Raw genomic sequence first — 16,724 nt, forward strand, 5'->3', positions numbered from 1 at the left:
TGTGAACATCCTCTCCCAGTCCAATATCCCCAGCATCGAGGAACTGGTCATGCTCGATCAGCTGCGATGATTGGGCCACATTGTCTGACACAAGATTCCTGAAACAAGTGCTCTACTCCGAGCTTTGCAATGGCAAGTGATCATTTGGAGAGTGGAGAAAACGCTTCAAGGACACTCTAAAAGCCTCCCGAAACGAATGCAGTTTCACAAGTGACACATGGGAATCACTCGCCTTAGAATGCACAAACTGGAGAAGAAGCATCTGCAAAGGTGCAAATCACCTTGAACGTCACTGGGTGAAGCACAAGGAGGCCAAGCATAAGGAGCAGAAAGACAGCGCAGATTCCAGAGCGTCCCACCCACCCAACTCACAAAACACCACCTGCTAAACCGGTGGCAGAGTCCACGGCTCCAGCATTGGACTGATCAGCCACTGCAGAACCTACCTCCCCAGAGTGGAAGCAAGTCATCCTCAACCTGAGGGACGCCAAAGATGATGATTAACTGAATAGTGTGCAGATTCCCTAATTGACAGAATGTAACTCACGGTGTCTCGCAGTGAGGCAAGTTTAACTATTTGCTTTATTTATTAACAATTTCTATCATGGGAAAGATACAAATTCAAGCTTGATCATGACACAAAATTTTCAATTAATATGGAAGCATATTAATTGAAAAGGTAAATGAGCAAAGCTATAGCAAATAGATTTGAATATAGGCGAGAGAGAGATTGCCCACTATGGACTTGTAAAGGATAATATGGGGTACTTTATAAATGGTGAAGCAAAAACAGGGAGAATTAACGATGTACATAGATCATTAAAACCTCATGGACAAGTACAAAGAATGATCACAGAATTCCTACAGTGCAGAAGAGGCCATTTAGCCCATCGAGTCTGCATCGACTCTCTGACAGAGTATCTTATACTTAGATCCTCTACCCTGCCCTATTCCTGTAACCCCACACATTTACCATGGCTAATCCATCTACCCACACATCTTGGGAGACTAAGGGCAACCTCACATGGCCAATCCACTTAACCTGCACATCTTGTACTGTGGGAGGAAGCCAGAGCACCAGATGAAACCCACGCAGACACAGGGAGAACGTGCATACTCCACACAGACAAATCCAAGGGCGGAATTGAACCTGGGACCCTGGAGCTATGAGATAACAGTGCTAACCACTGTGCTATTCAAAAGGCTAACGGAAAGCTAGCCTTTGCATCTGGAGGATGTGAGTGAGTTGGAATGCATTTTCAAGCTGAAGAAAGCCCTGGCTAGGTCATATCTGCAGTATTGTGAACAGTTCTGGCCACTGCACTTTAGGAAGGATTCACTGGGCTGGGAGGGAAAGCAGTGTAGGTATACAAATATGATAACTGGCCTCAAAAAGGTATCTAATCGATGAGTTCAGAAGAAAGAGGCATAATATGCAATGGTCACTAACAGATCGCAAAGAATTTAGGAAGAATTTCTTTACACAAACTGGTAAGAATTTGGCACTCACTATCATATGGAGTGACTGAAGCAGGGACCATTTATATTTATATCTAGGGGATTTTCACAGTAACTTCATTGCAGTGTGAATGTAAGCCTACTGGTGACCAATAAATAAACTTTTATATTTAAAAAGAGAGAATCCTTGTATACAGTGGGAGGAGGCTTGTGTGGAAAATAAACATCAGCAAAGACCAGTTGGGCAGAATGGCCTGTTTGTATTCTGTGGACTAGATGTATGTAATTTGCCCTCTTATGGGGATTAGCGTACAGGTATAGCAAGTAATTAAGGCAAATTGAATGTTGGCCTTTATTGCAAGGAGGATGGAACATAAAAGTAGGGAGTTGCAACTGTGCAGGGCGTTGGTGAGTCCACACCCAGATTAATGTGTACAGTTATGGTCTCCTGATTTGAGGAGGGATATGCTTTCATTGGAAACAGTTCAGAGAAGGCTCACTAGGCTGATTCATAGGATGACGAGGTTGTCACCTATGAGGGAAATTGGGCCTGCACCCACTGGAGTTTGGAAGAATGAGAGATGAGGGGTTTGACAGGATATATGCGGAAAGGTTTCCCTTCATGGGGGGGATCTAGAACTAAGAGACACAGCATTAAAAGAAGGGGTCTTCCATTTAAGATGGGGGTGAGGAGAAATTTCTTCTCTGAGGGTCATTAATCTCTGGAATTCATTACTGCACAGAGCAATGGAGACTGGGTCCTTGGACATATTCAAAGCGGAGTTAGGCAGCTTTTGGATCTACAAGAGAGTCGGGGGATGGATGGAAGGGGGGCGGGGGTGGGGGTGCAGACAGGGGTGTGTGGATTTAAGACCACAATCAGATCACTCATAATCTCACTAAATAGTAGATCAAGCTCAAGTGGCCAAATGGCCTATTCCTGTTCCTTGTGTTCTCAGGTCACGTGGCCTTTTCCTTCCTTAAACATTCAAATATTCTTTGGGGAGATGCCCCCTCATCATACTAAGTCAGCAGTGAAGGATCAAAAGGAGTGCAGGGCTTTTGCACCAGGTCTCTGCCAGCAGAATTCTTTGGGAGGTATGACGGGATGGGGGAAAGAGGATGAATCCAGGGAATATGCTGATGACACAAAGAGGCAGATGGCAGAAATTATTTTCATCCTTCCTCCCACTATCTTCAGGCCTCTTCAGTAGCTGCCAGCATCACTGAGACCCTCTGTACTGCTCCGGTTTCAGCCAACACCTTCATTCCCAGATCCTACCAGGCAAGGGAGATATCTGAACCACACGAGTCAAGCAGAACAACTTTGGTAGTAGAACACTCACTCCTCATTAAGTGCCACACACCTTCATTGCATTATAATATTGTCAATTGACAGGGGGGTAAATGGCCCCTTTTGTGTCCTTACTTGTCAACATTTCACATAATTAATGAGTGTTGAAGCTCACACTCGTGGACTGTGAGGAGTCACAGGCTGGACGTTCTGGGAGTACTTTGTTCACAAACTAATTCTCCCACTGAGAGAGACTAGTGCTAGTGCTGTGCAGTATGCCTATGTTGCAATGTGTACAGTAATTATAGTGTGTACAGTAATTATGTAGTGTACAGCTGTATTTGAGTCAATGCATCTGAAGCATTGAGTGTGATGCACTTTGAACTACGCCTGAGAGGGGCGAGGTCTTTTCGCTGCCCTTTCACACTGTCCAGAGACATTTCTAAGCTGCACTGTTTTTGTAACAAGTGTATTGAACTGCAAGAAGCAGCGATGACACATTTCAAGTAAAAAACTCAAAACATGCCTCTTTTTAATGAAAACAGAAAATTGCTGGCAATACTCAGCAAGTCAGGCAGTGTGCAGTTCAAGTGATGTCCTTTCTGGCTGTACCACACTGCCCTCCTATGGTCTCATCTGGAATTCGCTTTGTGCACTGTTTGTAATGGGTGGAACATTAATCTCACACAGTAATTGAGAGCATCCAGAAACAGAGTCGGTGGCCAGATCTATGGGCATAAGTTTGTTGTAACTTATGCTACAGTTGCATTCAGAGTTTCCTCACTTGTAGAGTGGAAAATTCTGACAAAAATGAAAGGGATTTTCTCCCATAACCTGCAAAGAAATGCTTATGGAGTACCAATTAAACTATCAGCAATTGTGCAGCATGATACAAAGTTACTGGTCTCCCCTTACATAAACCGAACTTTGCAATGTTAAACTCAGCAGCAGTGGACCCCTTACAAAAAATGCTGCCCAGTCTTTAAAATTGAACTAGAAAGAAAGACTTGTATTTATGTCACATTGTTTACAAATGCAGGGTGTCCCAAGCACTGCAGAGCCAATGAAGTACTTTGGAAGTATAGTCACTGTTGTAGAGTAGAGTAGAGTAGAAAATATAGCAGCCAATCTGCACATGACAAGATACCCCACACACAGCAATGAAATACGGTCAGATAATTGGTTTGAGGTGTGGTGTTTGAAAGATAAGTATTGGCCAGGACACTTGGGAGAACTCTCCTGTCAAATAGTGCCATGGAATCTTTTACATCCACCCAAGAGAGCAAAAAGTGCCTCAGTTTAATTTCCCATTCGAAAGACCAGTCCCATGGAAGTGTCAGCCTGGATCAGTTACTCAAGTCTCTGGAATGGAGTTGAAGCCACGATTTTCTGATAACCATGGATTGTGTTTTTCTTAAATTAGTGCAAAATTGAGACCTCAACACATTCTGGGGACCCCATCACAGAGCAGACTTCAGTTTGAAAACTGAATCACAGGTTGTGTTCAATCACCATTGTTTCACTGGTTTGTGGATGTTGTTTGAACTCTACATTGCTATGTTGTTGTTCACCTTGAGTAACGATGAGGTCAGTGACCCTTTATTGATGTACCACACTGTACTTTACAAGAAACAGATCAAACCTTCAGGGAAACAGTAAACATATTAGTGTCAAGCTCAGGTGAAGCAATGGGTAGAGAAACTTGTCTGTCTGTCTGTAAAGAAAGCTTCCAGGCAATGACTGGTGCATTGTCAAAATCATAATGTACAGTAACAGGCGCAGCAAGTCAAGAGGAAGATGAAATCAGCAGCTCGCTAGAGAAAGGCCAAGCACTGTGGGTCAAGCTGATCCTTTGAAAATTGGAATCACAGAAAAGTTATAGCGCATCAAGAGGCCCATCATGCCTGTGCCAGTCAAAGAAACTAGCCGCCCATTCTAATCCCATCTTCCAGCAACAGGTCAAGGCCATGCAGGTTACAGCACTTTAAGTGCAGATCCAGATACCTTTTAAATGAGCTGAGGTTTTTTTGCCTCCACCACTAAAGCAAGCAGCAAATTCCAGACACCCACCACCCTCTGGGTGTAGAAGTTTTTCCTAATATCCCCTCTAATCCTTCTACCAACCACCTTAAATCTGTGCCCCCGGTAACTGAGCTCTCTGCTATGGGAAACAGGTCTTTCCTATCTATATTTTCCAGACCCCTCATAATCTTGTACACTTCAATTAAGTCACCCGTCAGCCTCCTCTGTTCTAAGGAAAACAACCCTAGACTATCTAATTTTTCCTCACAGCTGCAATTTTCAAGCACTGGCAACATTCTTCTGTATCTCCTCTGCACTCTCTCCAGAGCAACTGTGTCCTTCCTGTAATGTGGCAACTAGAACCGGACACAAAACTCCAGCTGTGGCCTAACCAACACTTTATACAGTTCCATCATTACATCCTTGCTTTTGAATTCAAAACCTTTCCCAATAAAGGAAAGCATCCCATATGCTTTCTTTATCATCGTATCCACCTGCCCAGCCACCTTCAGGGATCTGTGGACATGCACTCCAAGATCTCTCACTTTCTCTACCCCTCTCAATATCCTGTCAGTTTGTGTCTTCCCCTGCTTTGTTTGCCCTCACCAAATGCATTACCTCACATCCCTGGGTTGAATTCCATTTGCCACTTTTCCACCCACTCAACCAAACCTTTGACATTCTGGAGACAATAGCTATCCTCTTCACTATCAAATGCATGGCCAATTATTGTGTCATCTGCAAATTTCCCAATCATGTCTTCCACATTCAAGTCCAGATCATCAATACATACAACAAACAGCATGGGACCCAACACTGTGCCCATGGAATACCACTGGAAATTGCTTTCCATTCACAAAGATAGTCAACCACTATCCTTTGTGCCCTGTTGCTGAAAAGATTTTGGATTCAAGTTGCCACTCTCCCCTGTATCCCATGGGCTTTCACTTTTCTGACCAGTCTGCCACATGGGGTCAGACTGTGTGTGACTCATGTACATACGCACCTAGATCCCTCTGCATCCCACAATTCTGCAGGCATTGTCTGTTTAAGTAATACTTGGTTTTTTTATTCTTCCTGCCTAAATGAACAATTTCATATTTTCCCACATTATACTCCATTTACCCACTCATTCAACCTATCTATATCCATAGAATCATCAAAAAGTTACAGCACAGAAGGTGGCCATCCAGTCCATCTTGTCCATGCTAGTTCAAGGACACCCAGGTGCCCTTTCTAATCCCACCTTCGTGCACCCAGCCCAAGGTCCGTCTGCAAACCCCTTGTGCTTTTTTTCCCCTATCTATCTTTATATCATCTGCAAATTTAGCTACCATGCCTCGGCTCCCCTCATCTAATCCTGTGCTTGCTAACCTGAAAGTTTCACAGTGTTTTCAGCTATGTGTTTTCCAGCTGAAATGGGACATGGCATTTGGAACAGAAGAGTTCTAGACATTCAGCAGATTACAAACAACATACTGAGCCCCCAGGCTTTCTGCTAGTAATAATCAGCTGCACTGAGAGCTGCTTCAGCCACTGCCTTATAAATCCTCCCCACCACACTCTCGCTTTCTCATTCCTTTTATTGTGTGGGTTGCTACAGCAACCGGTTGGAGATCTGATTAGTGTATTCAAAGTCTGGCTCTGAAATTCATCAGAGATTTCACTGAAAACAGGCAACTACACCCATTCAATACCCCATCACATTTACATCAGTGGCACCATCACAGCAAATTAACCTGCAACACCGCCCAGAGACTGTAGCAGCCATCTTCTCCAATTTGTTCCCTCGGATTCTCCCCGAGGATCCAGAGGTGACAGGTCTGTCAGTCAGTTACCTTGCCACAGTGACCATTCAAAGCACCAAATGTTAGGTACAGTACTGTGCTTCTTTTTAAAGCAGTGCCCCTGACTTCCCTGAACAAGGAATGAAAATAATCTCCCCGTGAATAATGTCCAGTATTGATTGCTATGTGCAATTACTGTTAGAGTCCCAGAGAATCAGTTTTATTATCTGTTGGTTTAAGACATCTAGGGGCAAGTGGATGAAGTCGCAGTGGACGACTGTTTTGGAAATAGTGCAGTAAGAAGTCTCACAACACCAGGTTAAAGTCCAACAGGTTTATTTGGTAGCAAATACCATAAGCTTTCGGAGCACAGCTCCTTCGTCAGATGGAGTGGATATCTGTTCTCCAACAGTGCACAGACACAGAAATCAAGTTACAGAATACTAATTAGAATGCAAATCTCTACAGTGACCATAATACAGCTAGATTTAGCATCATTATGGAAAAGGACAAAGATAGAACAGGAGTGAAAGTTCTACATCGAAGGAAGACATCCTGCCCATGTTTGTGTGGGTTTCCTCCGGATACTCCGGTTTCCTCCCACAGTCCAAAGACATGCAGGTTAGGTGGATTGGCCATGCTAAATTGCCTCTTAGTGTCTGTGTAGGTTAGGGGGATTAGTGGGGTTACAGGGATAGGACAGGAGATGGGCTTGGTAAGATATTCTGTCGGAGAGTTAGTGCAGACTCAATGGTCTCCTTCTGCACTGTAGGGATTCTATGAAATTTCACGAAGTTGAGAAGTGATCTGGACTGGATACAATTACTAGACGGAAAACTAGTGACCAATCATTGGGAGGCATACAAAAGCAAGATTCTACGGGTAGTGTAGACATGTCCCACATTGAGTATATGTGACGAATCTACAGTTCTAGTGCTGCATAAATGCAACACGGTATTGACTCTCACTGCCTGGGTTCACACAGGAAGAATGTGGACAAGGAGTCAGAGTGTAACTGCTTTCCATACCAAACAACAGGCAACACCTTGAGGAAAGTAGAGGCATCTTTCATCAAAGAACAAATTGCAGGACCTTGGGGAAAGGGCAGAGGTGTGGAATCAATTTGGTAGCTCTTTTAAAGAGCTGGCTCAGGTATGATGGGCTGAATGGCCTCATTCTGTACTGTTTTACTCAATGGAGTGAAAGGAGAATTAGGGAAAATAGGGTTATCAGCAAGTGAGCAACAGATTGTCTCTTTGATTTGCTGGGCAGCCAGAAGACCAGGAGCTGCTGTGATGGAATCGATGTTGTTGTGGATTTGTTTTGCCTCATGTTTTCTAAGTTTCGACTGATGACTGTACATTTAAGGTACAGAATGTATCAAGATTGAAATATTAAACTCAGAGCTAGGGGGGACAGGGGGAAATTATTGGGAGATATTAAACAGGACAGATCAGTTCAAGGATCACAGAGTTGGAAACAGTCAAAGAGGAAGGTTGGTTCCATGGAGCGGAAGTGCTGCCATTAGTTCCACTCTGCTGAAGCTCAGAGAAGCTCTGGAACCTTTTAGCTCTTCCGTGTTGCGAGGAGTTGGGGCTCAAGGGAAGCCCGGGAGCTGTATTTGTTTGGAGAGACTGGAGCTGAGAAACTCGGGGGCAGTGCCAGCTCAGCGAAGCTGGCTACAGAGGCAAAGGAAAACCCAGAAGCAGATGCTGGCAGCAGCACTGCTGAGAAGCTAAAACCATGCCTGTGTTTAACTGCTAGAGTGTAGCCTGGCCATCACAGGGGGACACAGTCTTGGTAGCAGGTCAGCTCAGTTGGAAAAGAGACCAAAGAGGTTGGAACTGGGAGCAGATTAGAGAGAAATCTGGAATAGTCTGGCCTGTGGATTAAGACAGTATCTGCGGAACTCGGGTAGAGTAGAGCAGCTGTCAGCTGGAGGTCAGACCAACCCTTTGAGAAAAAGCATCCAAAATCTCTTAGAAGGAAGACAAGAGTTTTAAAGAATGTTTGTGATTCACTGACATCTGGGTGGGTTGCTAAGAAAATTCATGAGACCTGCCTTGGTTGAGCCTAGTATATAATATGCAGTTTGTGGGCGTGCCCAACCACAATGTGCCTTTTAATTCATATTTACCTCACGTTAACTCTGGATGTTAGAACATAAAATAGATAGAACTGACTGTTTGTTTTGCTGACTTTTGTATAGTCAAAGTTATTCTGTTTAAAATTGTGGAATCTTGTAGCTTTATTCGCCGAGTAACTGGGATTTCAAATTCTGTCTAATTTTTAAAAGCTACTGGTCCCGAAGGAGATTCTAACAAATGTGGGGGTTTCATCTGGGACCATGACACTGGTCAGGCACTCAGGAGACAATAAACCCAGTAGATGAACCACAGAGACAGTAAGAGAGGTATTTAAGTGGAAGTTAGATAAGTGCATGATGGAGACTGCTTTAGAACAATATGTTGATAGGCTTAGATAAAATGGTTGACAGGAGGCTTGTCTGGGGCTTGAACCTGCTGGGCTGAATGTTCCTGTATAAGCAGCTACTGCAACACACAGCAGGACACACTAGCAGTGACACTGTACAATCCTTGGATTACAGGTAGTCCCCATTTAATGCTGCCCTGTTTAACATCTTTTGGCTTTAACATTGATCAGCTAATAGGGCTTGCATTGTCGTTCAGCATTGGAGTTTGTTTTAATGTCATTTCCAATCTGATGTAGGGTTGCGTGACATGATCAATGCCCTTTTGTCGCAGCTTCTCCTGCTCCTTCACTCTCCTCTCGCTGATCCTCCTGCTCCTTCACTCTCCTCTCGCTGACCCTCCTGCTCCTTCACTCTCCCTCTCGCTGGTCCTCCTGTTCCTGACTCTCCCTCTCGCTGGTCCTCCTGTTCCTGACTCTCCCTCTCGCTGGTCCTCCTGTTCCTGACTCTCCCTCTCGCTGATCCTCCTGTTGCTTCACTCTCCCACTGGCCATTTCCCACTCCTGAACTCGTGTTCCCATTCAAGATCCAAAACCAATCCCAAGCCACAACTCTGGGCAAGTGCGGATTCCGAACGTGCAGAATTGTCAAATTGGGCAGTTGTAATCCATGTTTTTTTTTTAAAAAGACCGTCAAAGCTGCCTCTCGTCACTCATCTCCAGAGCCCTCACTCGCATCAAATGTTCAGGAGACACAAGCGGGAGAACTTGCTACCTATCTACTGAGCTTATTAAGGGGGTAGTAGGATGAGTGAAAGAGGTAGGTTTTAAAGAGTGGGGGGAAAATCAAGAATACGCAAGGGGCAAGAATTGAAGGGGTCCAGAAATCACGGAGGGTTGAGATTTGGGAGGAATTTCCAGGGATAGGGAGAAGCGAGGTCAGGGAGGAATCCGAGCACAAATGTGAGATGATGCATTTTGGCAGAAGGGACAGAGGCATAAGAGACTTAACGGCTCAATTCTAAAGAGCGTGCAGGAAGATAGAAACCTGAAGGGGCTGAAGGGAGGGGGTTTGTTGGAAAGGCAGGTATTGTTCCCCTTGGAGCAAAGGAGATTTAATAGAGGTCTACAAAATTATGACAGACTTAATTAAGATTGACAAGGCAAAACTCTCAATTAGCCGATGGTTCACGGGGACACAGATTTAAGACTGTGGATAAGAGGTAGGGGAATGAGAGGAAGAACCTTTTAAAGGCTACAAACGATTGTACCTGAAAACCACTGCCCACAAGGGTGGTGGAAGCAGAAGTAATCAATGATTTTGAAATAACCTTGCAGGACTGCAGCACTAGAGTGGGTGAATACAACTGACTGGATTGCTCTGTGGGAAGCCAGCACGGATCCAAAGGCTTGAATGGCCTCCCTCTTGCTGTAAATTATTCTATGACTCTATGATTCCATGAGAATTTTCAAATCAAGGAGTTGAGGGACTGGGAACAGAGGTCAGTGAGTACAGGGTGAATGGGACTGGCATGAGTCAGGTGTGGCTAACGTGTGGCTTTTGCTACCAAATAAACCTGTTGGACTTTAACCTGGTGTTGTTAAACTTCTTACTGTGTTTACCCCAGTCCAACGCCGGCATCTCCACATCATGAGTCAGGTGGTCAGCAATACTTCCTGGTAACACAGATGACACTGCACAGGTACATACGCCCGCTGTTTCTTGCACTGCATAGATACCTGTGCCACTGGTTCCTGCAATTCCTCCAGACAGACAGTAGGGGGGGACAGCAGCCCAGTCTGAATCCAGGACACTGCCTTACTCAGGGAAAGGGATGGGAACAGCCTCTGAAGTAAAGAACTTCACAGATTCACTCCCCTCAGAGAGGAAATTCCTCCTCATCGCTGTCTTAAACAGGTGACCCCTTACTCTGAGGTTATGGCCCCTAGTCTTACACTCTGCCACAAGGGAAACAATCTCTCAGCATCTACCCTGTCAAGCCCCTTGAGAATCCCATATGTCTCAATAAGGCCACCTCTCATTCTTCTAAACTCAACCTACTCAACCTCTCAAGGCTGGGGTGGCGCACGGGCGATGCAGTGGCGCACGGGCGATGCAGTGGGGTGGGGTGGCATAGAGGCGATGCAGTGAGTTGGGATGATATGTGAGCCATGTAGTGGCGTGGGGTGGTGTGCAGGCAATGGAGTGAGGTGAGGTGGCATGTGGGCATTGAACTGGGGTTGGGGTATAGGAGTGGCTAACACAACTTAGTCGAGTCATGTCTCCACATCATACTGTCAGTTATCCCCACAGGATTGTTAATTCTCCTTTGCTATTGGACAAACCAGTACGAGCTGTGTGGAATCAGGGACAAAGAGCGAAAGGGCTGGTCATAGTGAACTGTAGACTAACTCTCATTCAGTCCTCCCTGTGAGCGCAGTCCAAAAGCCTGTCCATCAGGGTCTCCGACTCTGATATTCTTCCCCAGAACTTCAAAGCTATGGGTTCCTCATTGCCCTGAGCTGCTTCTTCCTCTTACATTCTGGATGCTACAAAACCCAAGATCGACACGCCCTCACAACCCAAGTTTTGGCATCACCTGATCCCTGCCTTCCTTCATTCCTTTTTCTTTGTAACCTTGACTTTAGGTCTCAGCCTTTCACCTGACTCTCTCAATACAAGAAGATATTGTCATCTGAACACCTACTCACTGATCCCCCACCAGCCATCCCTCTCTTCACTGCACCACAAACTTAAATTTTCCAAACAATTCAAAAATCTAAATTTTTAATTTCAGTCCAACAAGTAGCCCCGATATCCTCCCTCTCCCATGACAAAGTTACTAAATAGGCAAGGTGCTGGGAATGAATATTCAGACAATACTGAAACCACGTAGAAAGACAGTGTGAACACGGAGTCCTGTCCCTCCCTGTCCTTACATTGCAATACCTACACATCAAAATTACTTCAATGACTGTAAAACAATTTGCGGCACCCTGGGGCGCTATACAAGTGTAAATCTTTTTTCATATAGTAAACAGGCAGAAGGTAATAGGCACAATGCTAACATAATGATGAACCCAGTGTCAAAAACAGGATACTTAACTTGCTGCATAGGGATACAAGAGTTCCAGCCCATCCCTGCTATAGATCGTAGTCAGGGCTGGGTCACATGCTGTCCTGCTCTTCCATCTATATCCTGCTCACACGAACAGAATAACACAAATTACCAAATGGTACTTGTGTTAAAAAAACCAGAGCCACCAGCTAACGGTAAGGAAATGCCAAATATTAGTTATTGATCCTTTCGCTGCAGAAGCGTAAGGATTCCAGAGGCGGGGGTTGGATTTTTCCTGGGTTGGGGCATTTCCAGACCCCAGTGTACAAGTCAGGGTGAGTCAGGATGGGCAACTGACCAACCACCAGCCCAAAGTGAAATCTGCAGGCTGCACAATTGGAATAGTCCTCCTGCCACGGGTAAATTCCCAGCCATGGCTGGAGGAGGCCAACGGGCAGACCAGTCTCCCCATTCCTCTGCTGCCATTGGTAAAATTGCAGCAGGAGCCGGTGGTCTATTAGGGAGAGCAGCCATGACATTCCACCCAAATTTATGTCAACCCCGCCACAGCCCTCTCCCTCCCCATCACCATCCCTCGCGGGGGACATAAAATCTACTGGTAAACCAGAAATGACACCGCAGAGACCCAAATCCACAGCTGCTACCATAGAGAAGGAAAAGAGCAGCAGATGCATGGGAACACCGCCAAGTCACTCACCCTCCCGACTTAGAAATATATCGCTGTTCCTTCACTGTCACTGGGAACTGGAACTGTCTTATCTAACAGCACTGTGGGTTTACCTCCACCACATGGACTGCAGCAGTTCAAGAAGACAGTTCACCACCACCTTCTCGAGGACAATTAGGGATGGGCAATAAATGTTGGCCTAGCCAGCGAGGCCCAATCCCATAAATAAATAAAAAGATCAAGAGCGGTGTGGTGAAGGATTGAAGTGCAAAGATACAAGTTTCTGTCACTCAGGTCACTACTTCTCACCCCCATGACCACTGCTCCCCTGGATGGAAACATGTATGGAAGCAGGGAAAGCACAAGCACTGTATGGTATTTCTGCTCACTCGCGCAGTGAAGTTCCACCCTCGAACTCGAAAAATAAAATTTCTTACTGGAAGGATGGTGGCCTGGAGTCGCCAATGCCTCCGGTCCTCTCGATGGGGGGCGGTAATTCTGACATACTGTCCGCACACTGTGAGCCCCCGTCAGATGCTGAGCCTTCAGCCAGGACCAGCTGTAGAAAAAGATAAAGATGCAGATTGAGTGGGATGGCAAGGAGGCTGAGCACGAGATAAACGCAAACTGGGGGGGGGGGGGGGGGGGGGGGGGGGGGGGTGCAGGACGATGGAGAACAAAGGGGAAACAGGAAAGGGGAACACGAGGATTGAGTGAAAGGGGTATACTGGGTAGGGGGGGATTCTGGGGAAGGGGAGGAGAGACTGTGGTGAGGGCAGCATCAAATGAACCTGATACAATGCATCCTGTCCTATAGGCTGCAGTAATACCATCAGCCAAGAATCTGAACAAACTTTACCTTAACAAAAATCTGCTAAATTGCTGACAAGAGGGACGAGGTACTTGCAAATCTACTGATCATTTTCCCTTTGTCTATCCCCATTCCATTTTTATGCAAAGGGCACTTTAAATTCCACTTATTAATGTGCCCTGCTCGTATTTCCTCATGAAGTGTGTCAGGCTGATCAGTATCATTTCCTGCCCCATTATGAGATTACTACTTCGTGTTACTGAGGGCACAGCACACATTTCCTCCTCTGCCCCTGTTTACTCTTTCACGGTTTGCTTTGCAAATAGAGAAAGTTCTGCGTGTATAAAAATCAATCATTCTTTGAAATGGGATGAAGGTGAACCTTAGTTTAAAAATGTTAAGAGGAGGAAGGAACAAAGGGTGAGAAAGGGAGAAGTGGGAGCACAAGAAAATGCAAGAGAAAGGAAAATTACAAAGGTAGTAAAAATGAAAGAAAGATCTGGAAAGACAGATAGAGTAAGAAGTCTCACAACACCAGGTTAAAGTCCAACTTTATTTGGTAGCAAAATCCACTAGCTTTCGGAGCGCTGCCCCTTCGTCAGGTAAGTGGGAGTTCTGTTCACAAACAGGGCATCTAAAGACACAAACTCAATTTACAAAATAATGATTGGAATGCGAATCTTTACAGGTAATCAAGTCTTAACGGTATAGACAATGTGAGTGGAGAGAGGTATTGTCCCAAGGCATGGTGCATTGGGGAGACCATGCAGACACTACGACAACAGATGAATGAACACCGCTCGACAATCACCAGGCAACAGTGTTCTCTTCCTGTTGGGGAACACTTCAGCGGTCACGGGCATTCAGCCTCTGATCTTCGGGTAAGCGTTCTCCAAGGCGGCCTTCACGACACACGACAGCACAGAGTCACTGAGCAGAGACTGATAGCCAAGTTCCGCACACATGAGGACGGCCTCAACCGGGATCTTGGGTTCATGTCACACTATCTGTAACCCTCACGACTTGCCTGGACTTGCAAAATCTCACTAACTGTCCTGTCTGGAGACAATACACATCTCTTTAACCTGTGCTTAATGCTCTCTCCACTCACATTGTCTGTACCTTTAGGACTTGATTACCTGTAAAGACTCGCATTCCAACCATTATTCTGTAAATTGAGTTTGTGTCTTTATATGCCCTGTTTATGAACAGAACTCCCATTTACCTGATGAAGGAGCAGCGCTCCGAAAGCTTGTGGATTTTGCTACCAAATAAACCTGTTGGACTTTAACCTGGTGTTGTGAGACTTCTTACTGTGTTTACCCCAGTCCAACGCCGGCATCTCCACATCAAGACAGATAGAAACAGAGAAATTTAAAAAAACATTTTATTACTTCAGGATGGTCCAAAGCGTTTTTCAGCCAATTAAATAATTTTGAAAGATGGTCACTGTTACAATGTAGGAAATGCAGCAGTCAATTTACACACAGCAAGATCCTACAAAGCATAATCATCAAATCACTTGTTTTACCAGTGTTGGTTGAGATACAAACGTCAATCTCCTCTTCTTCACATTGTGCCGAAGAATCTTTTGCATCAAACGGACAGGGAAGGTCGGGCCTCAATTTAATGTCTCATCCACAAGAGAGCACCTCAAAACTCCCTCACTGCTGCATCAAGTGTGTCAGCCTGGGTTATAGCCTCAATTGGGAGTCAACTTGAATACAAGCAAGGATTCCAGTGAGTGTCATCACTGAGCCACAGCTACCACCTCGAGTTAGGTTTCCTACCATCACTGCATTACCAGGAGATACCCAAAGATCTCTCACAATTTCTTACATGGTTCAGTGATTAAAAACACTGCTGTGTGTGCAGTACTGAGCAAAACAGGGCAAAGAGCACGCATTCTACTCTTGGTTTGTGCTGGGTCAGCTGATTGCAGCGAAGGCAGGAGGTGTAATTGACCTCCGCATCTTTGTGCCAGAAAGGGAAAATTAGTGTACCCATCTGGTGAAAAGATGATGGATTATGCTGCTTCACAACATTGAATAACATTGGTGTGGGAAACGGAACAGCCAGTATGTGTATGGAGAGGTCCCATAGACAGCTGTGAAATGAGTAAACCCACTGGTTTACTCTCTGCATGTTGGTCGAGGGACAAATGTTGGCTCAAGCCCTGCTGGGAGCTCCTCTTCTCTTGAAGAAGTTGTCATGGTGCTGTTTTGAAGCTTTTGGCACTATTTTAAGGAGCAGCAAGGGGGTTCTGCCAGTGTCCTGGCTGGTGTTCGTTCATTAAACAATATCAGACCAAACTGGTTAACTGTGGCATCAAAGAGCGCTAAAAAAATTTAACTCAATGCGAATCAAAAGGAAAACTCTCCACTGGTTGGACTCATACTCAGCACAAAAAGATAGTAGTGATTTTGGAAGGTCAATCGTCTCAGCTCCAGGATATTGCTGCAGGATTTTCTCATGGTGGTGTCCGAGGTCCAACCATCTTCTGTAGCTACAGCAATGACTTTCGCTTCATCATAAGATCAGTAGCGGGGATGTGCACTGATACTGCAGTGTTCAGTACCATTCGCAAACTCCTTAAACACTGGAGTTGCCCACATGCAACAAGATGTGAACAGCATTCAGGCCTAAATATGTGCATGGCAATGAAATCTTCATTGTAAAAAATGTAGCTCAGGACTTATTATTTCTAGATATTATATAGTCCATGTGATCGCTTCAGTTGCTGTTTTTTAAGATTGAAAACACCCATGGGCTGAAAAAACCCATGCCCCACCAACAGGAACAGAGGCGGACGGGTCCTTATAATTACAAGGCTAGCCAGTGTGTTGGCTTCTTGACCCTATTACTTGGGTTACTTCACTTGTATTGCAGCCCAGTGCAGCTCTGAAGCTGGAAGGCCTCTAGTTTGGGAGCCTGTTTGCCATCCTTAATTGGTCAGTCTCCATGCCAGTTAAGAACATAGAACATTACAGCGCAGTACAGGCCCTTCGGCCCTCGATATTGCGCCGACCAGTGGAACCAATCTAAAGCCCCTCTAATCTACACTATTCCAATATCATCCATATGTTTATCCAATAACCATTTGAATGCTCTTAATGTTGACGAGTCCACTACTGTTGCAGGCAGGGCATTCCACGCCCTTACTACTCTCTGAGTA

The 16,724-nt window shown here is 45.2% G+C and overlaps 1 protein-coding gene across 2 annotated transcripts in view; it reads right to left on the bottom strand.

Annotated features, from left to right (window-relative positions):
- The window catches only part of LOC144509888 (segment polarity protein dishevelled homolog DVL-1-like), a 135,118-nt gene that overhangs the window by 66,075 nt on the left and 52,319 nt on the right, over nt 1-16,724 (bottom strand). For both annotated transcript variants that reach the window (XM_078238835.1, XM_078238836.1), the window contains exon 3: nt 13,176-13,297. In XM_078238835.1, the coding sequence (XP_078094961.1) occupies nt 13,176-13,297 (122 nt within the window). The remainder of the gene's footprint in view (nt 1-13,175; nt 13,298-16,724) is intronic.

This window comes from Mustelus asterias, chromosome 22 (assembly GCF_964213995.1).
Source record: "Mustelus asterias chromosome 22, sMusAst1.hap1.1, whole genome shotgun sequence".
NCBI lineage: Eukaryota > Metazoa > Chordata > Chondrichthyes > Carcharhiniformes > Triakidae > Mustelus > Mustelus asterias.